The following is a 22973-nucleotide window of genomic DNA, read 5'->3' on the forward strand; positions in this document are numbered from 1 at the left end:
TGATTGGGTCGGCCAAATTACCTATTTGGGCCAAAAATAGGTCTGGCCTGAATTCGATTGAAGTTTAATATTCTACAATATTGCTTCACAAGAAATGAGCTAGCTAAAAATCAGGCTCTCTCATATAATACGAGTAAATGATACATGATACATTATTCTCAACTAAACTCTTTCTAATTTGTCCTTTACTTTCTTATTATGTTCTCTAAATAACAACATACAAAAATAAATTAATTCGGATCTAAATTTCGAATTTGTTTCAGGCCATATACTCATGCTCGGCCGAACCCGAGCTTGAGCCAAGCTAGTGATATACCTAAACCCAACCTGAAAAATAAAAAAAATTAAATATTTAAACTCAAATTCACGAAGCTCAGCTCGATTTGAAGAATTTAAGATGGTCCGAGCCTATTTTCAGCCCTTCCGTGGATAGATTCCATTAGAAGGAGGCAGTCAGAGCTAAGTCCGATTTTTTTTTTTGTCATCAAGTGACATTATGACATTTGAGAACGTACAGTGTACGCAGGACCCATCTCTCCGGGTGATCCAACAACGGAAATTTGTCGCCACCATCACATCATAAATTGATGTCACCAACTAACGTGGCAACTCTCCACTGATTGGTCTTCGCCTTGTTGTGTTACAGTGTCGTAAGGACCACATGCACGAATGGTGAGAAATAGAGTGAAACTCTAAATCATTTGTATCATCAAGTAAAAACAGATGGAAAAACTGAGAAAGCTAGTTGTATAAATCACTTGTAGAACTAAACTTCATTAATTAAAGGAAGCAAAAAAAAAAGAGAAGCTTGATGCATCCTTGGGGGTTTGCCAACACGTCTTAGGAGAACACATTGAAAAGTGACTCAAGCCACCAAGATGGTAGTACAGATAGAACGGAACTTTATTTCCATCGAAGTGATCCGGATTCGAAATGCGCGGGCGTCGATTAAATTTGAAAACTGGATGTCCCACGCCTAAACGCCTTTGGTAGGAGCATTACTAGTTCGCTGGTACCGAGGTGGCGCTGGGATGACGTACTCACACGCGGATGTTGATCTCAGTGAGAGGAGCCTAAGAGTCGGAAAGGGTACGCGGAAATTTGCAATCTGCATCGAATATTTTCTGGTGAAAGAAAGGCTGCTACGCCGGTAAGGTTCTCCCTCCCCCATCAAAAAAAAAAAAAAAAAGTGACTCAAGATTGTATTAAAAAAAAAAAAAAAAGTGACTCAAGATTCCTGGGTATCTTGGGAGCTTCGTGAGATAGGCAATGCGAGCAGAAGCCTAGGAATCAAAGTGAATGGCGTCCTTTCAAGGAAAACAACAAAAGACAACAAAAGAAACACAAATAAAGTGAACGGAGGTTTAGAAGACTGTCACTTCTAATGTTGCTATCAGGTGTGCAATTTAAGCTGCTATCAGGTGTTCGATAACTCTCATGTTGCTAAGTCCAATCATCTGAGAAGCATATTTGCAACTCAAACCTTGGAATCAAGTACAACTTAGCCATCTAGAGAAATGCCCCGGATGCCAGTAAATACAGAGCCTCTATAACTAATGATGGGTTCTGCTGAATTCCCTGATTTCCATGGAGACAGGTTGGGATACAATCTAGCTTTCCTGCCGTTAGTATATTATGGGGCATTTCATTCACAGGAGTAACTTTCTTTACAAACACAAGCAGCGAAAGGAAAACGAAGCCTTCTAAATCTGTTCCAAAACAGAAAAGAAAAGAAGAACACTTCTGATTTATCTATTATTTCCTGTGGTTGGCAATGTGAAGATGGCCTTGTTTAAAAGGAAAACAATTGAATCTTACTTCATTTTTCACCTGTGAAGGATGCCATCAGAAGCTAGCGTCCCCTCAAGATCTCCAATAATTCGAGCTATTCGAACCCCCAGGCCTTTCTGTATTTCCTGAAAGAGAGTTCTAACAATATCTGCAAACAGCCTCATATTGAAGCCTACGGACTCTCCGAGTTCGCAACCATTGGCAATGCAAGAAGTCATCCTGGATTGCAGCTCCATCAACTTCTGTCCTGCTGCCACCATATACCTCTGCAGCTGAAAGGCTTCTTCCAGGAAGTGCTCTAGTGCTTCAGTTTGCTCCTCTGTGCTGCCAATTGGTGAATTCCTGCTGCTTCCAGATCGATAATTCTCGTGCTAACATCATAAGAAAGAAGAGAAGAAAAGGTGAGTTTGCATCCTAAATTGTTGCCTAAAATCAAGAAATAAATAGACATTTAACCTGAAATGCATTCTTACCATCCTCTGGCAGAGGTTGTCGGTCCTCTCTTCGAGTGATTGATACCTTTTCACCTGTTTATTTAGCAAAGCCATCATTATCACGAACCCCTTGTCTTGCTGCTGCCTGTTCTCGTCAGCTGCATTGTTCGAAGCATCATCCTTGATTGTCGGCTGCTCCGTCACCTGAGTTGCAGTCAACTTTTCGAGCACAACTAGTTGCTGCTTCAGCCTTTTGATCTTGTAAGAAATTCCGAGTGCATGAATGTCCATTCTCCAAGATGAATCCTTCTTCGTAGTCGATGGTCCAGGTGATGAAGAATACTTATCATCAATGTCAGCATCTTCTTGAAAGTTATTTGTCAAGTGAACATTACCAGGGTCCATGCTAACCTCTCTCTCTTCTTCTATCTCTTCTTTGGGAGACGGGGAGGTCGGGATGATACTCTCAGCTTTGTCCCTTGATATAATCTCTGATCTTTTAGGTTCTTCTAAAGGTGTTTCATTAACACAGGTAATGGCGATGCCCTCAAAATTATCCATTGATCGTGCTGTGTAAGTTGGACTAATTGCTGCGGTATTAGTAGCTGTGCTCCATCTGTGCATAAGTTCTCTATTTTTATGTGATTCCAGCTGCATCAGTTTTGTTTCTTCGCTGGCATTCCAAGTATCCATCCCTCGAACCAAGCTCCCTGCCTTCTGGGTGTCTCTAACTAAGCTGGTCTTGGACTCCTGATCTTTCTCCCTTTGTCTCATCTTTGTGAGCTTCACTTCTGACCAAGGATTGCAAGCCCCGGATCTGGGAGAATTCGTTCTGATGGAGTCAGAACTGGGAAAATAATTTGAGTTGTTCTTTTGGCAGTGTTGGACAAGGTATCTGCTTTTCTCTTTCAACAACATCAGCTCCTTTTCCTTGTCCAACAACAGCGCTTCCAATCTTAAGTTTTCCTCTTTGAACTGGGATAGATTCCCATCGAGACCTTCTATGTGAGACTGAAGCCGCTTTGACTCGAGCTCCATGCTTAGCAGCTGCCATCGAAAAGCTTCAAGTTTCTCATCTTTGGCTCTCAATTGCTCTGTGAATGCCTCCATCTCTGCGTAATGCCTCTGCTCAAGCACAGCTGCATACTTCTCGGTCTCCAAGCGAACCCAATCTTGCAGTCGTTCGAAGTCATAGCTAACTGTTTCATAGCAAGAAAAGATGAGCAGCTCAGGAAAAGGAAAACGTTAAATTAGTAAGCGAGAACTTTCATCCGTTCAGAGTTCTTCGCATGAATTGTTCTAGGTATCTAATTGCACACCCAACGAAAACTTTCTAAAAACATTTATGGCACAAAAATGGATTAAAACTTTATAACTCCAGAAAATTAAATATACTGCTATTAATTCCTCAGAGATGCAAATTGTTCAGAGATACTTAAAAAGAGAATGCATTCCTCCACTAGACAGGAAACATGGAAATTGATACCTGCTTATCTTATGGAAATTTCTGGTTGCAGCAATTTTTCAATTTTGATTCACAATGCATCTATAAAGAGCTTCAAAGCACTAAGCATTTGTAAGAAATCAAAACCATACCAGGCTCATCGTTCCCATCGCTCGAATACGGATCGAAACATTCGACCGTTGTAATGATGTTTTCTCCCTTTGCTGCAGAAGATTCGTGCTCTTGCCTGCTCTCAGCTTCCAAGTACTCTAAAAGAAGAGTCTTGGAAGTGCATCCACTGCTCTCAAGCTGCAATTCTGCCCTTCGGTTCTGCGAAGGACCTACCTCCAGAGAGTGTGCTGACCTCCAGCCCTTCTTGTGCCGCGACTCCCACATGTTCTTCCATCTCTCCATCTCCATCTCAGCTCGTCTCGTCTTCGCCTTCGATATCTTCACCTCCTTCAGCAGCATCTGTTTCTCTGCAGTGTCGAGCTTGGATTTCCTCAGCATCGCTGAGAGGATCTTATCCTTCTGCTCCGAATCGTTCCGAAGCTTCACGGTCTCTCCGGAGAGCTTCTGGACCATCGCAAGCGCTTCCTCCTTCCGCTCGAAGACTTCCTCAAGCTCCTGCTTCGCCGCCTCAGCTTGTCGGAGGGCGCGACCCATCTCAGCTTCCAGTTGGCGCTGGCTGGAGACGAGCTCCACAAACGCCGTCTTATGCTTCCGAAGCTCAGCTGAGTGCTGCCGCGCCTCCTCCTCCGTCCTCTCTTTCAATTCCTCCTTTGCTTCCTCAGCCAACTGCAGCATCTCCTCCAGCTCTCTCCTCTTCCTTGCTTCTTCCTCGAAGGCTTCGTCCTTGATTCGTATCGCTCGCTCCTCCTCCTCGACTCTCCTCCTCAGATCCACCATGGCCTCTTCATTCCTTGCCTTCAAGATTCGCATCTCGGCGACAAGTGCTTGGATCTGATGCCTCAGGCTCTTCCTTTCCGCGATCCAGCTCTGTTCGCGAGCAGCGAAGATGCTCACGACCTTCTCATTGGCCCTGGCATCTTCAATTCTCCTCTGTTTTAGCTCATCAACCTCCAATTCGGCCTTCCTCAGCTCCTCCTCCAATGCCTCTGCCCTTCTTTGAACTCTCTCTACAAGCAACCCCAAGAGCTGCGCACTCCCTTGAAGCATCAATTCGCCTACGCGACGCCGATGATGAGCATCGAGCCTTCCCATCCTCGACATAAGTTGAAGAGCAACGAAAGCGCACGAAACACCAAAACACATCGGATAGGCGCCATCATTCATCCGCTGCAGCGAAGCGGATTGCTCCTCCTCACCCATCTTTCTTCTCAAGCACAGGATGGACCCCAAAGGGAAAACACCAACTCAGCTCAACTGGAAAAAGAGGCAGCAGCAGCCCAACAGTATCCACCACAGAATCTTAGGCAGCAGCAGCCCAACAGTATCCACCACAGAATCTTATCTTTCTTCTCTCTTGTCCTCAGAACAAGCAGCGGAACTTATGGGACTAATTGAATGAGAGGTGATCACGCTGCTGTCACCCAGAACAACCAAATGCCTTCAGGTAGGCAGAAACCCAACTCTCCCATTACGAACGAGCGAGCGAGCGAGAGAGAGAGAGAGAGAGAGGAACGAGAATGGTGGATGGAAGGGCATTACCCAGAAATCATGGCAGTGGCACGTGCCAATGGAATGGATTGGCACGTGCGAAGGGGTGAGAAATCGGCTGGCCTTAGAGATTCTACTTGTCAGAAAAGCAGCAGAAAATTATGGACAGACGACCTGGTTTTCAGTAAAAAGACCAACCGAATGCCCACTTTCTCACGATCCCTTTTTTCTTTTCCTCCTCTTTTGTCGTCCCCGCTTGGAGACTAAAAGGAGCTCCTTTCACCTACGATAAAGGATACAAGCTAGTACCTGAGTTGAATCCTTTAAAAAAAATAAGGAGGCGTTAAATCTTTATTAGTAGAGTGAGTTTGAAGAAGCGAAAAAAAAGAGCACCATTAGGTCTGTCGATTCTGAGCCCGGCGTGCGCTCCAGTGCTGTGGTCCTGTGATGATCGACAGGTCTTTCTAACTTTATGGTTTTTAAGTCTGAAGAAAAGGACATATTTTGGTTCTGTTATCCTGGTGATCTGAAAAGTTTTTAATTATATTGTGAACTTTTCAGGGCCATAGATTACGTTTCTTTTCAGAAAAATTATACTTAGGGTGCCCGGATAGTTTAATGAATTTTTAGTTTGTTGAAGGGAGAAGGAAAAACCTTTATAAAGGATTATTTTCTTTATCCAGAATCTCTTGATGCTCTTCTATTTCTATTTTATGGAGAGTTGCCTAAAAAAATTTACTATAAGGTAAAAGGTGTATAAATGCATTTAAAATCAGGAACTGACCTTGTACAAATGATTTGATTTGCGCATTATATAACTAAAGTTATTCTTCTGATATTGAAGTGCCATAGGTAGGGGGGGAGTATATACACTTGGATGGTGAAATGGCTGCGGCGGTCGGAGAGATTTATGGGTGACCCTTCGAGCTAGATAGATACTTTCTACTCTGAAATATTCGGTGGATAGCAAAAGACTGTAGAACCTTCAAGACAATGCATGTGTATCGAAAGGCCAACTTAGCTACTGGCTGGATTACATCTTATGCAACACCGCATGCTGGAGATTTTATTTAGAAGAATCAAGCGGATGTTCCTCACCCGCTGGGCCAGCTTCTTTTATCTGATTTTCTTGATTGTACCCATTTACGTTTAGGGTAAGATACCGGTGTACCAACAAAAAAGTGTCATAGAATTTGTCTAAGCCTATTTTAGTGGCACCATAGAATGCTGCGAAACAGCTTGCATTAACTTATAAACTCAGCCGCTCAAACCTTTTAATTCCGATCCTCTCAAGAAAATAAATTATACACTCAGACAAAGTCATCCGGCAACGTGCCAGAATAATTAATTTTCAGTGCATTGCAGTCGAAGCAATCAAGCATGTGAGAGGAAAAGCGAGTTTGGAAGCCACAGAATGCAGGCGACTCGCTAAAATAAAACAATTATTACAGAGTCCTTAAGGCTAATTACCATCATGTTCTGTATGAAAATTGTCATTTTTGTTATTGTTTAAGCTTCCCTAGCTTGTTCAAAAAGAAAAAAAGTACTACATCGTCCTCTAACTGATCTCTTCGTGCCCTTCAAAGATTAGTTTAAGTCATTCAGATCCATCTCTCATCTTTTTTGGATGAAACCCCACTTCTCCTTATCATCACAACAGTAAAGCCGTCCCAGAAAAGGAGGCTTTCGCTTTGGAGACCTGTAAAGTGGGGAGTTGCCTAAGAAAAGCACAGCATCCAGGGCAGCATCCAATAGAATTAGAATTGAATATCCCATACTATCCCAACTCTTGAAGTATGGGAACAGACCAAGCTGTAGTTCCAATAAAAAAAGACTGAGGCCACATGGAAAGCTTCTCTCTTCCCAACTATTTGACACTCATCCTCCTATTAAATGATTACCCAACTACGACCATGAAGCTTAGTGATCACTCTTGCTAGGACAAGGCCAAACGATGTGATTTGGATATTAAATTAGTTCATCATTGCTTCGGTCTCGTAATTTTAAGTGGTGGTCGATCTTGTTAGGAGAATGGGCAATCAACTTTTTCTTCTCGCTTCTGTCCTGAGGAAATTGTCTACACCTAACACAGCCAAAGAGATTAATTGTTCCAAAAAAACAAAGACCAAGTAGGTTGCCCATCATTAGCTTCATGGTGCCTAATAGCATCCGGATCACTTCTTTTTTTTTCCAAGGAATGGCAGCATTCTAGGTCGAGCTTGGTACCACCTTTGGGAACACCACCTAGACCCCGAGGGCCCTCGAATCCTTGACAGCCAACTCTCACCATCTTCCTGTCTTCTTCCTGGGATCGCTTCTACTTCGTCAGTAGAGGAACTGCTTCCAGGTTTGGGAGCACAAGTCATACGTGTGGAAAGAATATGTTCAAAACTCTCGGACAAGGACGTTATTTGAGACAGGTTTCTGGGCTTAAAAGAACATCACGACTTGCAGTCTCCACCCTTAACAGGATACGGCTGTGCACTTGTGGCTGAAAATAAATAAAATACGAAGTCTACACGAAACATGAAAGCCTCCTCTAATTGTGCAAAGTCTACTCTTATTGTAATATCTCTCATCTCAAGCTGCAGACTTGGCCATAGGTAACAAGAAGCAAGTTTCTCGCATATATCACTTAGGAAATCAATGTACACAGCTTAGGGTTTGGATTGTATCTTTTACATAAAAAAATAATTCATCTTCTCTCACGACATCAATCATTAGACTGCACAACAATCACTTCGAGATCTATGCATATGAATAAAAGAAAGATGTTGGAGTATTTTGGAAATCAATCGTTTTTTTTTTCACAAAAGATACAACCCCAGGCTACGATGATGACTCGGGTTGTATCTTCTTTACGACTTGGATAATTTTTTCTTTACTTACAGAAGAAGAAAAAAAAGTGTGTCAAGTGTAAGACATGTTGGTGCAAAGATTGGCAATTTACCCACCCATATTTTCGGTAAGAACTAGTCCTTTAAAAGAATATATTAAATTGCTGTCCGCTCGTTACGCTAGGTTATATATGCTCTTGAATTCCACGGGCTATTGCTTTAATGAGTCGTCGTGACTGATACCGACAATCAGAGTTTGCGGGTCTTCAATGCAAGGGCCCATCATAAATATAAACTCTGTTCTCCCCCTTCAGGATGGAAAGAGTGGGGTCCGAGAAGAGGATACTAGTTAAAAGCTGGGAATATGGGATGGATTTGCGTTCTGATGCTCCACCGGTTAAAAGATTGGCATCCATGTTACTCCCGCTATCATAATATGGTTTTCCCAAGCAGGGTTAAAAAAAAAAAAAACAAGAAATAAAACAATAGGTAACTAATGGCTCCTAGCCAGCCCATTTACCTATTCGATGCAGCACCAACTGCTCATTCCTGAACAATGAATTCAGTTTGAGATCAAAATGAATTAGTTAGCCGGTCAAATGATCGAACATGCTTTCGACCTATCATTGCTTAAGGACACTAAGGTTCTTGTTGTGGGATGGGGTTCCGAATTTTAGTCCCACATCGGCTAATCAGCGGAAAGGTTTATGCCTTATAATGAGGAGGTCCAACCTTTCCTCCCGAGGGCCCTTTTGTGGGACAAAACCGTGAGGGGTCGCCCAAACCCCCTGTGCGAGCTCCGCACCCGCAAGTCGGGTGTGCGCCCTGTGCGAGCTCCACGCTCGCAGGGTTAGCCCCAAAGCGGACAATACCTCGGGAAGGGACGCAGTCGCTTTCTCTGCTCAGCTGTTGTCGGGGTGAAAATTCCGCAACAGATGGCGCTAGAAGGAGGGCCCCGACCGCGCACAGACCTTCCCGCTGGGGGGGGGCTGTGTTGTGGGATGGGGTTCCGAACTTTAGTCCCACATCGGCTAATCAGCGGAAAGGTCTGTGCCTTATAATGAGGAGGTCCAACCTTTCCTCCCGAGGGCCCTTTTGTGGGACAAAACCGTGAGGGGTCGCCCAAGCCCCCTGTGCGAGCTCTGCGCCCGCAGGTCAGGTGTGCGCCCTGTGCGAGCTCCACGCCGGCAGGGTTAGCCCCAAAGCGGACAATACCTCGGGAAGGGACGCAGTCGCTTTCCTTGCTCGGCCGGTGTGTGGGCTGTTGTCGGGGTGAAAATCCCATAACAGTTCTCTTCTTCAGTCCTCTTAGGACATGGCTTAATCAATCCAAAGAAGGGGTTCGACACTTGCCAATCCAATAAAAAATATTACGATGTAATTGCCCGAACATGCGGATATATGTTATGTTTGGTCTTTATTTGTGGTTTAACCAGGTCCTCTTTCTTTGCTTTTTAGAAGGTTTGAAGCTCCATTTAATATCTTGTTAGAGCCCTATGGAAGCATGAGGACAGTTGGTACTTGCCCATGTGGTTGGTCACTTGGTTGGTTGCCAGAAGAAAGCTACCCCTTTTGCATAGAACCATGCCCACATAAAAATGAATAAGATCTGGTGAAATCATATCAGAGTTTCCGAGGAAAAGAAAGAAATCAGGGCCCATGCCCCCATGAATGATGATGTTTCCATCTTTCTAGTTTGTGCAAGGGAAAACACCAAGAAAATCGCCTTCTCAATTAAGCAAGCACCAGCGACCACTTCTACCAAAGCAGTGATAGTTTCAGGTGTGCAAAAATAAAAGACTATTTGCTGATCTGGGTTGGGTCTTCATAAGAATGCAAGCAGTCATTTTCTTTGGCATACTTCACAGCCATATTTTCAAGTAAAGTAGCTTCATTGATGTCTGATGTTTATGAAGGCATATGCATCCCTAAATCCAGATTCTAGCCCCATGACAACAGCTTAAGGTCTTTAAACTATGATTTGGCAACTGCAAACTTTTGAAAGAAAATGAAGAAGAGGATTTGAGAGAGAAGGGAGGGGATTTGAGGCAATGGGATCGAATATGATTTGCTGCGAAGGCGATAGAACATTCTGCTCCAGCTAAAACCATAAGAGAGCAATATGAGGTAAAGGACTTACCATTATGCCATGTGCTTCAACAAGCCAGCCATAATTTTCTATCGAGCCACCTTAAGGTCAGGCATCGGCTGCAACCCAGCCACCTTAAGCTTTTGATAAGTAGTGATTTCAATATGGTATTAGAGCAAAGGTCCTAAGTTTGAACCTTGTCTCCGCACTCTTTAACCCCATTATTAAAAAAATTTTACATGTTGGGATCACCCATTAAAAGAAAAGTCCGGCCCACATGTAAGAAAGAGTGTAAGAAAATATAAAATATATAAATAAATCTACTTCATCCTATAAGCTTAAGCTTTTGGGATAAGTAGTGATTTCAACACTAGGTAACCTGAATAATCCCTAACAATGAATAATGATGGTTGGAAAAAAGTAGCAATTTAAGGGGCAGCACAAATGTTACAAGAAGGATCATCGCGTGGCAAATAACATTTCTTATAATACATCTTCTACTATCACACTCATGAAATTTCTAACATCGATGCTACCCCGTATAATAATAATATGGCTAAGACACTGCCCTTCAGTAGGATTCCTCATATATTGTTCCTGCTCGCAGATAAAAGCCTCAATACAATATTTGGAGGGAAAAAAAGGGAAACCAAATTAAAGAAAACAAAAGTTTTTTTTAAATTTAAAACAAAAACACCTTCTCATGTTACTTCTAACAGTAGCAAAGAATAAGTGATAATTATGATTTGCCTGATGCATGGTGAACAATTTTACAGCACAACCACATTTAAGAAATTTCTAATTTCAAGATTTGTTCAAATTCGTAGCTACCCAATTTGACCGCAATCTCATTAATACTCGCATATGCAATCTCATTAATACTTAGCATATATAGCAGCAGGAGAAAAACAACCATACAAATGATATTGATATGAAGTACCAGGATTCAAGCCAATAACACCAATCTACAAATATAGCACAGCTTCCTCAACATGACAAAGATGAAGTAAAAGATAAGGGGTGCATCAACGTATACAACCAGATTGAAATGATGGTTCAGAATCCCCACTGGAGAAAACCAGTACCATAGTAAAAGCTAAATTGTTTATCCCAGCCTAAGAAATCTGCACATATATCACTACAGCCCAAGGATGTGCACAAAAAATTTGCTGCATTAGCTCAAAACTTGATTTGAATAAATGCATAAAGTAGTCAAAGCAATAAACAAGGAGCATGGCCTACATTTGTACAACCTAGTGACCCTCTTTTTTCCCCATTGTTTAAGACAGGACTCTAGGACAGCCATGGATTCTGGTTTGGTGAAATAAGTAGAGAGGAGGTATCTGCCATCTAAATATGTGGTGCTCTCTCCTGCCTTGTTCTTTTTCTTAATTTATGGCCTATGCAAGTGGGATCGCTCCTCGGTTGAACACCTCCACTTACATGCCACACCATGCAACAAGCCACTGCAACATATACCATGGCGGAAACAAATTGACATGAGTGAGCAACTTATGAAAAATTGATTCATATTGCACTTCAAGAATGGTGAGGTAAAGGCAGAATAAATCATCACAAAAAACAAATTTAATAATGTGATGATGCCATCATAAAGATAGCAGGCTTTATAGGAACATGCATATACGAAACTACAAGATGATTTAGTTTCAAGAATAAAAGCTTCTAGTAATCTGATGGCGAGATTTGGTGGAATGGTCTCTTTCGGCTCAGGGAGCATAATGCCAAAAACATGATTGATTGAATTTTTAAGATTTATTCATAACCACATCAGCTGTCAAAAGAAGGAAGTCAGGAAAACAACACAAGGCAAATACTGTGTGATCTTCAGGCTTCTGAAATGTGTGACTTCTATATTGACAAAGTCCAAACAGCATTCCTTTGGAAAGCATCCAATTCAGTAAGTGGATTTCACTGTCCAGTTAATTGGAGAAATGTGTACAAATCTAAATCTGAAGGTGGCCTTGGCATTAAGAACTTGGAAGATATGAATCTTATTGCGATCCCACGCACGCTGCAGAAAAATCAGAACGCAGCGAAAGGAGCATGCGCGAGATCCGGTTCATCGCATGAACGTATTTTAAAATCGTCGTTCGTAGATAGATTGGGATTAAATTTTTTTTACAAGATTAGGAAGATCAGTTCTTCACCTTTTGCGGGTAGATGATTACCGCAAATCTGATGATCGTGAATTTGTTGGAAGGTTCGCTTGAAGCTGCACACGCGTCCAGCCTCTACGGATATCCATACGAGATAGAGGACCAATCTAAGTCTTTGAATATTCCCGGAGTGCTAGCTTCCTTGCAGAAATTTCTTTTGATGGCTGAAATCTTCTCCTTTGAATCAACTCTTGATTGCATTAGAGAGGAAGAACAAAGAAGAAAAGGAAGAAGATCTTTGCAGCCTTTCTTCTATTGCTCTTGCGGTGGAAGAAGAAAGAGAGGAGGATAGGCCACGCCTCACTTTTTTTTTCTTTTTCTTTTGTTCTCACGGCTGAATTGTCACCACCAATTATCAGAACATTTTTGTCCCCTAGAAAAGTTCTTTAGAGATTTGCTTGAATTGTCACCACCAAGCAAACTTTCTTTTATCACAAAAATTCATCTATATATTTCGTTCATTATCTGTTATCTTGGTAGCAAGGATACATTAGCATCAAGGTGGAATCCTTGGCAACCTCATTGTGGAATCCTTGGCAATCTCTTCATCTTTTTTTCTTCCAATTTCCTCGGTAACCACTTGTGAAGAAGGATGTTTTGATATTCTGAAGGCAGGCTCAATCCCAGTGTTCACTAAATCCGTCCCAATTTGATCATGTTCAGAGTGATAGAATTGTGCAAGGGGGAGATTCAATTACTGTAATTACTGTAATCGTGCGAGGGGGCTTGCTGCATCTAAAAACAGTAGAAAACCAGCTATTTACTACTTACCTATTGAATTATGGATTGTGGAAGTGATCTTTTCTAAAAGGAGAACGTGGAAACAATCTGAAGTAGACTCGCAAACAAAAGTTTCCACGGAGCACAGCACGAAATTAGTTTGAGAACTATTTTTTTTGAGCAGCGAAACTAGTTTGAAAACTAACTTAGAACTCAAAAGTATGATAGTTAAGGTGGATTCAACAAAGATCGTTTCATTTCTGACATACCAATTGTCACACGCTCACAGCCGAAAAGTTTAAGCTATTGAGAGAAAAACCGACCTAGGCTAATAAACCAATGTGGCAACTCTTTTATTAGTCAATATGGGATTAGAATAATCTCCTCCATCACGATTAGATCTTACTCAAGAGAGAGAGAGGCCTGCCTATGACTCAGGTCCTACTGAACCCTATTAGGTCCTCCATGACTCTAGCAATCCTCAATGAGAGACATACATGACTAACAAAAATAGTGACGCATAATGCATCTGGCTTTGATACTACTAGTTATACACTCACAGCACAAAAATTTAAGCTGTTGAATGAAGAACCGGCCCAAGCTAATAAACTCGTGTGACACCTCTTTTATTAGTTATAATTGGGACTATGACACCATAAAATACTACTAAGCCAATAAACCTATGTGGCACCTCTTTTATTAGCCAATATGGGACAAGAATAATCTCCTCCGTCACGATTAGATCTTACTCGAGAGAGAGGGAGGCTTGCTCATGACCTAGGTCCTACTGAACCCTATTAAGTCCTCCACGACTCTAGCAACAACCGGCCCAAGCTAATAAACTTATGTGATACCTCTTTTATTAGAATTATTATGGGACCATGACACCATAAAATACTACTACAGGTATCTGAGCGAAAATATTGAACTAAATAGACTGGTTGCAATTACAATCATACTATGGTTACGCCAACCTCATCAAATTGTGAACATGAAATATCCAATCAAGTGAAGGAAACCTGCCACCAAAATGGAGATTAACGTAACATTTCCTGGCATCTTCCCTGCATCCTTCCTCAGAAACATGGCCTCATAGATAGGCAAGCAGTTGGCCACGACGAATCCGGATAAGAACAACTGCACGAACATTTCATCGAAAACCCCCTCGATCCTTGCAGCTCTTGCAATCCCCATGAGGAAGGAACTCAGGTTTACGATGGCCACCGTACCCAAACCCACGAAGAACGGCGATGCTACGCCACCAAAATCAAACATACCCTTGTCATATCGCTCGCTCTGCTCCTCTTCCGTCACTTTGCTGGTTACGTTGAACCCTGGAGTGGATATTCCGACATGATTGAGTGCAAACTGGGTAGTTCCAAAGAGGAAAGATGTGACGCCTCTCACCATCCACATCCTTTGATCATTCCACCACCTATGAATTGTTCCCTCAGCCGTGAGGAAGTCGACAAGGTCTGTAGAGTAGGCAGCCAAGAAGAGGTAGGCATACAGATAGAACCATGGGTCAGAAACCTGCAATGCAAGTAAAACAAGTCAAGAAAATGGTTCTCCTCGTCATTCAAGGGAGAGGGCTATGAGGATTCTATAAGAAAATATAAAATATATAAATAAATCTACTTCATCTTATTGGCTTAAGTTTTTAAAAAAAGTAGTCATTTCAATATGGTATTAGAGCAAAGATCCTGAGTTTGAACCCTATCTCCGCACTCTTTAACCCCATTATTAAAAAGAATTTTATAGGTTGGGCTTAGTTAAAGAGAAGTCCCCCTACATGTGAGAGAGAGTGTAAGAAAATATAAAATAGATAAATAAATCTAACCAAATAGATCGATCAGGAAAAGTAGAAAAGATCGACCCTCTAATCCATGGAGAACAGGTATCGATCGATGTATTAGTGGGAAGAGAGAGGAGTATTGCACTGAGGTGATTAGAGAAGGATGCAGAATGGCCATGGCCATCTAATATTGGCACTCTAGAGTGACTAAAATGAAAACAAAATATTTCAAGTATAATTAAGCCTAATGAACTGCATGCCGAGACTAATTCCTATTTGATAATGTTACTAGTTCATATTTTTACAAATATTCTAGTCGGATCAGGTCTATATGAATCCAAATGCAACTAGATTAAGTTGATGGATCATTGAGCCAACTAGAATTTGGATCATCGGGCCAAACCAGAGTTAATCAAGCCATAACAGATTAGATTAGGGCAATATCCGACCTCTTGACGGGTCTGGGTTACTACTACTATGCTAGAAGTACATGATGATAAGGTGTACTGGAATAGTGGCGTAGAGTTGGAATTCAACCAACAACACACTTGACTCTTACAAGCCTACAACTTGTACCATGATCAATTTCTGGCATATGAGGTGGAGGCACTCGAACTGCTTGGGAAGCTGGAGTTACATGTGAATGTCTGCTTCACATAAATCTTCTACTGAAAAACTCTATATGCAAAGGCTAAACTTGCAAGTGTCCAATTACATGTAACAAAAAGTGGCCCTATATACTCAATCTGTCAATCATTTGGAATAGATGTTTTGTTGGATTCTTTTTTATTCTTAGTAGCTGTGTAAATAGTTTTGCAATTTTCGAAACTTGACTGAAGATTTTCTGAGAGATTTTTTTAAAAAAAGTTTTCTCTTTGCTTGTGTGCATTGGAGAGGGAAAGAGGAGCATACCTCGGGGAACAAGCGCTTGTGATTGATGAGAGCTAATGGTGGGAGAAAAGCATAGATTGTGGAGGGAATACACCATGATCCCCAATAAGCGTAATATCCATAGCACAAGCCCAAGGGCAAGGAAGCCTTCCTGGTCCCAAAAGTGAGGGGATTGTGCTTTGAGATGGCCACCTCTAAGAGCCCAATGCACCACCTCTTGACTTGGCCGAGGGCATCGTTTAAGTTCTTTGGTGCATCGCCTGAGAACGCCGGCCTCTCAGGATCACAAAATACGGACACCCAACCTTCGCAGTGAAGGCGATAGCCTGTGTAAAAGTCTTCAACAAGCGACCCATATCGAAATCCAATCTGCACAAATATGTAATGCCAATTACCACAAGATTATATCACATAAATCTATAAACATCACATCGGGCTTAGTCGGTCAGAATTCAATTCCCATTTGTGTTTCATCTGTTATAATGGAGTAGAAGAACAATAGCTGTCTTTGGGATCGGGTTGTATCATTCATGCAAGAGTTTTTTTCCATAAATATCCTTCTAAATATTAGATTTTGTATGAATACCCTTTCAAAATTAATATTTACGTGTATACCCTCGTAAAACTCTGTTATTGTACAAATGTCCGTAATATAAACATAACATCTGGCTTAGCCGGTCGGAATTCATTCCCATTTGTGTTTCTATACAATTTTGATCATTATTCATCCGTCATAATGGAGTAGATGGACGATAGTTGTCTCTGGGCTAGGGTTGTACCATTCGTGCGAAAGAATGATCAACCTTCTTTCGCAACGACGTCTGCTGGATTGCAGTTTATACGGATCTCAAAGCAATCCAAACTTCATCGCTCATCTATTTGGACAAATCTCGAAGCGACTATTGTGCGATCCAAAGATGGATTCGTACGAAGAAGATGAGTCCTTCTTTCACATGAAAGATACAACTCTTGCCCCTTGTTATTTACCCTACTATCTTAAAGTAAACTAATTGGGAATGAAGCAATGCCTGTTGCAACGTTAATTATCGACCATAGAGAAACAATGGAATCATGTGAACATCAAAAATTAGAAATAGTAGTTATAATGTTACAACTATAACAGGTTAACTACCAAATTAAGTTCTTATTTAGATTTTTGTTTTTTATGTGGATAATGTAACAGAAAGCCTCTATATATTCCGAATTTTAATTCTCAGTACGAATGTCAGAACAATACTGTATAATAATATGTTGGACAGAAGTAGGGTTTTGTTTTTTTTTTATTTTTCTTTTCTCTTTCCTATTTTTGTACTCCTTTTATTTTAATAAAATTTAGGGTGGATTCTCCCTCCTTTTCATTTAAAAAAAGAAGCAACATTAGAACAATGCTGCATAATATATTCTACGACTTACCGTTGAACCCCATTTCGTGCCAACCTCGTAGTCGCAACCAGCCGCTTCATGAGCCCGTTTCATCACCGAGTCCAAACGCAACGAACCACACGGCCTCGGCTCTTTCGATTCGTGCGAGTCCAACGGAGCCAGGGCCGAGGAGCGGATGCCGCCCAAGGCTCGCCTCGAAAAGAAGCAATTAGAGCCCACGTAGTTGGGCCCACCGAACCCATCCATCCCTCGCGCGTTAGTTCGAAACAGGCGCTTAATCTCGCCCCCGTAGATGTCGCCCTCGTTGAGCCCCTCGAAGTGCTGCGGAAACTGGACGTAGGCTAGCTTGGAAGCCATGGCTGGGTCCAACAAATAGCACAGAGCTCGGAAAGGAGACTTGGGGTCATTCGAGTACATGTCACAGTCCAAAGTGAGGACCACCGGGGCATTGGTCATGACGCTGGACACGCGGACCTTTTGATGGAACGACAACAAGAGAATTAGTGGGAATTAAGGAAAGGGTGTTCATTTTTCAGAAAGTTTTTGGGGGAGAAATTTTTACCAAGGCATTGAGAGCACCAGCCTTGAAGTGGTGAGGAGAAGTGATATTTTTCTCTCTGGAAACGTAGATGAGGTTTGGTAATGCATCGCCCATGATATCCGCGTCTTTACTGCTTTCCAGCAAAACCTGGTCCACACCAACCATCTTATTAATATTGATCAATATACAATAAGAGACAGACTTCATGCCTTCCTTTATATTTACTCTATGAAGAGGACTTATTATGTAATTTATCATCCATTTATCTCGAAGTTAATTAAATGTCAAAGTTGAGTTTTTTTTTTTTTTTATGAGAATATAGTTTGATGTTTGTTTTGGCAGAGAAATATATAGGGGTACGAGTTTCGACAAAATCATTTTGTGGTCGGTAGCAAGGGAACTACAAAAAATGTAGCGAGGAGTTATGAATGTGTAAGTAGTTCAAAAATTAGTAGTTAGTTGATGACGGACAATTTGATGGAAGTGGTGAATACCTGAATTATTGAAGGGTGATCACGACGGGTAAATCCCTTCCATTTTTTGAAAATCTCTAGTTCTTCCGAAACGGCAATTAAATCATTGCCAGCAACATGGCCTCTTTGTAGTGCATTCTCCACCTTCTCTTTCATGGCTTGATACATCATCTAAAGGAGTAAGAAACAAAAATTGTATAAGAGACATATTTAATCGAATGGTATGGTGTAATAATATGTAGTTATATAACATACAACAAAAAAAAGGTGATGCTAATATAAAAAAAATAAAATGGTTATTTCAATCAATGAAAGATTAATTGGTTTTTTCAAATCAAGTTAGTGTGATCACAACCTTTAAAAAAAAAGGATATTTACGTGAATAGCCTCCTAAACTTTCAAAAAATTACTATTTGGATGTATATCTATATAATCTTTTTTATTTTTGTACATCTACTGCTTAAGGATATTTTCTTAATTTCAATTTCTTAATGGCATTAGATAATATGGGTATATATATAGGGAAAAAAAAGAAAGCCATATATGTAAAATAACTGTTTTATGAGGATATATATGCAAGTATTAATTTTGTAAGAATATTCACATAAATTTGAACATTTAGAAGGGTATATACGTAAAAAATCTAAAAAAATTTATCTAGAACGTAAGTCAAAATTCATGCATAGCAAGGACAAATAGTAACAAATACAATCATCAAATTATCATATTTAGATTAAGTCGAATACTTTCATCCATCTTCATGGTGCCTCGTGAGATTAAGTGGTCAGACTCTCACATGTAAAAGGCGATATGCCTAACTTACTTTAGCTTCTAAATTTGCCAACTTAAGAGTACATACCTACATATATAAAGATATACATAAATATATACACGCATACTAGATTCGAGCTAGTTGACCCCTCCAATCTGCATCTTCTAAGAATCTGCTAAAATTTTAGCCTAAATTCTATCTTGCGGATCCATTAATTTGCAAGAAAAAGAAAAGATTCATGAAGATCCTTTTTTTCCCTCCCACGAGATTCGGGTTAGCTAGGGAGTGTTGGGTTAATATAGGCTAAGCTTAAATAAGATATTTAATCCACGAACCCAATATGAAATTCAGCCCAATCCTACTGAATTACCGAAACAGGTGGTAAAAGTATTCAAAAATTTCAACAAGGTCGGCGGACAAGGACCAATATAAAATGCATCCTCGTTACGTAGAATCACCGCAACGAGCCCATCAAGATACCAAGTTAGGATACTCAACATGAACCTTAGCGTCCATGCGCACACGTGTGCATCTGCTACCTTATATATAAATAAACAACCATGCTCTCTCTTTCTTCATACTTGAATTAAAATTTTATATTCTCTCCATTTTGACAGTCTCGTTTGTCCTTGCCCTTCTGTTTCTATCCTCCACTGGCTCGTGCTTTGAATCAAGCAAGGAAAAATCTAAGCCTATCCATATCATTGCATTCGGACAACGATGTGTTTCAAGATGATTCCTTGCAATTGTCTTTCAGGTTAACCATTATAAATGGGCATCTTGATAGCTATTATTGCCGTTTGGGACAAAATTGCTGCCCTGGAGATGGACGACCCAGTCTTCTCACCTTGCCATCAATCTTTTTTGTACACCACTGGCACGATAGCAAAGAATCGTTGATATGCTTGGAAATAATTGATAGGCTTGTGGACAAGACCTAAGAAATTAAGAGGGGCCACACTTGCAAATAAATTGGATTCCATGGTAGGGACCGAAGCATGGCTCAAGTATGAGACAACTATCTCAAGAGCGCGAGGAAGATCATAGGAATCAAGCAAGGAGATAAGGATTTGATAGACAAGGATTTGTCGAATAAAATTCAAAAGAGGCTCCTCATGAAAAAATAACAAATTATCTTGCCCATTCAATGGAACATCAGATAAGGTTGGAAAGGTTTTGTGCAATTCACAAGATTTGGCATTCATGGAGTGCTATAATTAAGCAGACTAAGAGTATAGTGATGTTGCATAGATTGCCTTCTCTTAGTTTGAACCTTAAGTCTAGGTTTGATTGCTGAGAAAACTGAAAAAGTTATTTTTCTCTAGCAAAAAGGAAAAGAAAATGAAAATAAGCAAAGTTGAGAATTTTTCATTGGTCGATTGCGGTAAAAAAAATAAAGGAGCAAGACGTTGGTGATTTGTTTTTGTTGGAATAACTCTTATTCTAACTAAATTGTCTATGGACTTGACAGTCTCTTTAACCAAAAAAAAGGGTGGTTGGAGAGAATTTTTATCTCAATATTTCACTCAATTTGTTTTTTATAATTTTTTTCTCTTTTTTTTGGTATATCAGCTGCTCACACTAATTTCGTGTGAGCACAGCTAGCTAGCAGAGATAAGAGAAAGAAGACAGCTCAAAGGTGAAGATAATTTTCTTTTCAACTACTAAATTTTGAACAAAAATATTCAATATAATTGATCTTATATTTTACCTTCTAGACAACAAAATAGGGCCGGAAACGCCAATGACTTTAAAATAAGAACCTATTGCTAAGGGTTCTTCTTTGACTAAACTTGTCATGCCAAGTGTTGACTTAATTTAACTAGAGGACAATGCTAACAGAAAATTTAGAAAAAAACTTTGTTCCTAAACAGCCTTCCCAAATCAGAGCTGGTACTCCCAAAATAAAATATTCCAGGATAAAAAATATATGCCTCCTGGAATACTTTTCTTCATTTGGAAAAATGTAGTTAAGATGTCACAACGAGGTTTGATTTACCCATTCATATTTTTTTACTTATCAGAGTTTTTAGTTATTTCAGAATTAATGTTTAATTATTTCCTCACAGCTATTCTTTTACTACGTATACCACGTAAAATAACTAATGTATAGCCAAAAAGCAACAAAATGGACACGCATTCCAAAGTTAAGATAGTAAATAACTTCAAGCTATGCTGCTATTGGCGGAGAGTCCACCGACGCTGGCCAAGCACTACGTGACACAGAAATCTATCCTCGTGCCCGAGCACCGGATCAAAGTTAAACCACAATATTGTAATAGCTGAGCCCTTGAGGCTAAGCATCAGCTTTGCGTGTGGATGTTTTATTACTCTCGCTATCCTGCACATATGCAATTTATGCATATTTATCTAGCTTTAAACCTATCAATTAAAGACAGACAGGGTCATATCTTTTGCGCGAAACAAGATTTTATTTTTTTTTGGCACATATCCGCCATTCAATTGCGCAACAGCCACTTTGAGATCTATGCAGATAGTTGAATGAAGACGTTTGAAGTGTTTTAAAATATATGCAGGATGTAATCCGACAAAAAAGAACAATTTTTTTTTTTTGTATGTATGAAAGATACAACCCAAATCCATTGAATACCAATCTATAGCCATGCCATCTATAGTGTAAATATGGCGGTGGTTAAGAAAAGGCCCCATGTCCACGTCTTAAAATTCGTGTGATTCGTAGCATTTTATATCTCAATAATATGATAAACTAGTGGTCCATGTTGTCGATAAAATATTTGATTTTGTAGACTCTTTCTTGGAAGGATCTCCTTATCTTGTTATCCTTCATGATCTCAATGAAATCTTGGATTCATTTCCAGGGTTCTATTTTTTGTTCTTCAAAAAGACGAAAAAAAAAGCTAGTAACCTTTTTATTGAGATATGAAACTTTGATCTTTTTTTTTCTTCCATTTATTTCATATCTGTTTATTTAGTTTTTTATTTGAGTAAAGGAGAAGACCCGACTGGTATTTTATTTAAATCGCCAGCAGTGTAGAAACTGAATATATAATGCACCCTAAAGGAGAGAGTTGTTTACCTTCATCTTGTCATAGTTCTCACACATATTGGAGCTGAAGTAGGCCTCAGGAGACCTCTCCTGAACCCCGTTCTCCCTGCAGAAGGGTAACCAGTACCTGGCGAACATGGCCGCCTCCATGAACGCGAAAAGAGTCACCTCCGAGCCCCCATCATCGGAGACATAGACCGACAGCCTATCGGTCGGATAGTCGAAGGCCATCACCGAGAGCGCGGTGCTCACGACGCTCATGGGCGGCTCCTTGTGTGGGTCCGCGGTGCATATAAACACATCCAGCGCCGGCAAGTCCTCCCGGCGCCCCACCGTGTCCATGAGGCGTTCCGGGAATTCCCGGCGGCGGACCGAGCGCCACCGAAACGGCTGGACTAGACCCCACATGAAGGCAAGGACAAGATCGGCGAGGAAGAGGAGGAGGGAGAGGAAGGAGGGGGAGGCGAGGAAGGAGGTGCAGTGGCGGTAGAGGAGGGCAAGGATGCCAAGGGAGTAGAGGAGAGAGTGGACACGGTTGAAGCGAGCCAAGGGGTCTACTTTGAGAGTGTGGAGGGCGGAGGGCTTGGGCTTGGTGGCGGAGAGGGTCGTCATCCCGGCTTAGCACAACGACAAGGTCGATCAGCCTGCCAAGGGTAAGGGAGGTGGCAAGACTCCAGTAGTTTTTATAGACCCTGTCCTGGGAGATGAAGAGAGAGTTTAAAGCAACAGACGTTACAATTTGAGAACAATAATTGTTATTTAAAACCTTATTATTACTTACCAAAAATATTATTTCATACGTAAAATAATATCCAATAAATGGATCCCAAGTCAAAACGGTACTTTGTCACTTTACACTAGTTGCATCTAAAAAAATATTTTAATATTATTTTATGATGATAACTAACACGATACCAAGAAAAAATGTACCAAAAGACAATCTGATACAGGACGAGCATTTACTCTTTAGTGCCGATT

General features: G+C 40.8%; 2 protein-coding genes across 2 annotated transcripts; both read right to left on the reverse strand.

The window, feature by feature from the left end:
* Positions 1 to 1601: 1601 nt before the first annotated feature.
* On the reverse strand, positions 1602 to 5631 carry LOC103719670 (uncharacterized). The gene is made up of 3 exons (XM_008809018.5): positions 3822 to 5631; positions 2265 to 3424; positions 1602 to 2162 (listed from the first exon to the last, which is right to left on the reverse strand). The coding sequence occupies exons 1-3, from the start codon at positions 4999 to 5001 to the stop codon at positions 1827 to 1829; spliced, it is 2676 nt and encodes an 891-aa protein (XP_008807240.3). The 5' UTR covers positions 5002 to 5631; the 3' UTR covers positions 1602 to 1826.
* An 8316-nt stretch (positions 5632 to 13947) lies between these two features.
* LOC103719669 (cellulose synthase-like protein G3) lies at positions 13948 to 22724 on the reverse strand. Its single transcript, XM_008809017.5, has 6 exons — positions 22026 to 22724; positions 18217 to 18366; positions 17744 to 17869; positions 17212 to 17655; positions 15820 to 16167; positions 13948 to 14645 (listed from the first exon to the last, which is right to left on the reverse strand). The coding sequence occupies exons 1-6, from the start codon at positions 22605 to 22607 to the stop codon at positions 14091 to 14093; spliced, it is 2205 nt and encodes a 734-aa protein (XP_008807239.3). The 5' UTR covers positions 22608 to 22724; the 3' UTR covers positions 13948 to 14090.
* Positions 22725 to 22973: the final 249 nt, after the last annotated feature.

The sequence above is a fragment of the Phoenix dactylifera genome, chromosome 1 (assembly GCF_051530095.1).
Source record: "Phoenix dactylifera cultivar Ajwa chromosome 1, Ajwa_hap1_PhDact_Kaust_v1.1, whole genome shotgun sequence".
Lineage (NCBI taxonomy): Eukaryota > Viridiplantae > Streptophyta > Magnoliopsida > Arecales > Arecaceae > Phoenix > Phoenix dactylifera.

Excerpts from the sequence above, each read along its gene's own strand:
- LOC103719670 (XM_008809018.5), bottom strand. The coding sequence starts at position 5,001 with ATGGGTGAGGAGGAGCAATCCGCTTCGCTGCAGCGGATGAATGATGGC. Across the intron at positions 3,425-3,821 it reads CGATGGGAACGATGAGCCTG|TTAGCTATGACTTCGAACGA; the intron begins GTATGGTTTTGA and ends GCTATGAAACAG. Across the intron at positions 2,163-2,264 it reads ACAACCTCTGCCAGAGGATG|CACGAGAATTATCGATCTGG; the intron begins GTAAGAATGCAT and ends TTATGATGTTAG.
- LOC103719669 (XM_008809017.5), bottom strand. The coding sequence starts at position 22,607 with ATGACGACCCTCTCCGCCACCAAGCCCAAGCCCTCCGCCCTCCACACT. Across the intron at positions 17,870-18,216 it reads ATCACCCTTCAATAATTCAG|GTTTTGCTGGAAAGCAGTAA; the intron begins GTATTCACCACT and ends GGTGTGGACCAG. Across the intron at positions 16,168-17,211 it reads GCACGAAATGGGGTTCAACG|ATTGGATTTCGATATGGGTC; the intron begins GTAAGTCGTAGA and ends ATATTTGTGCAG.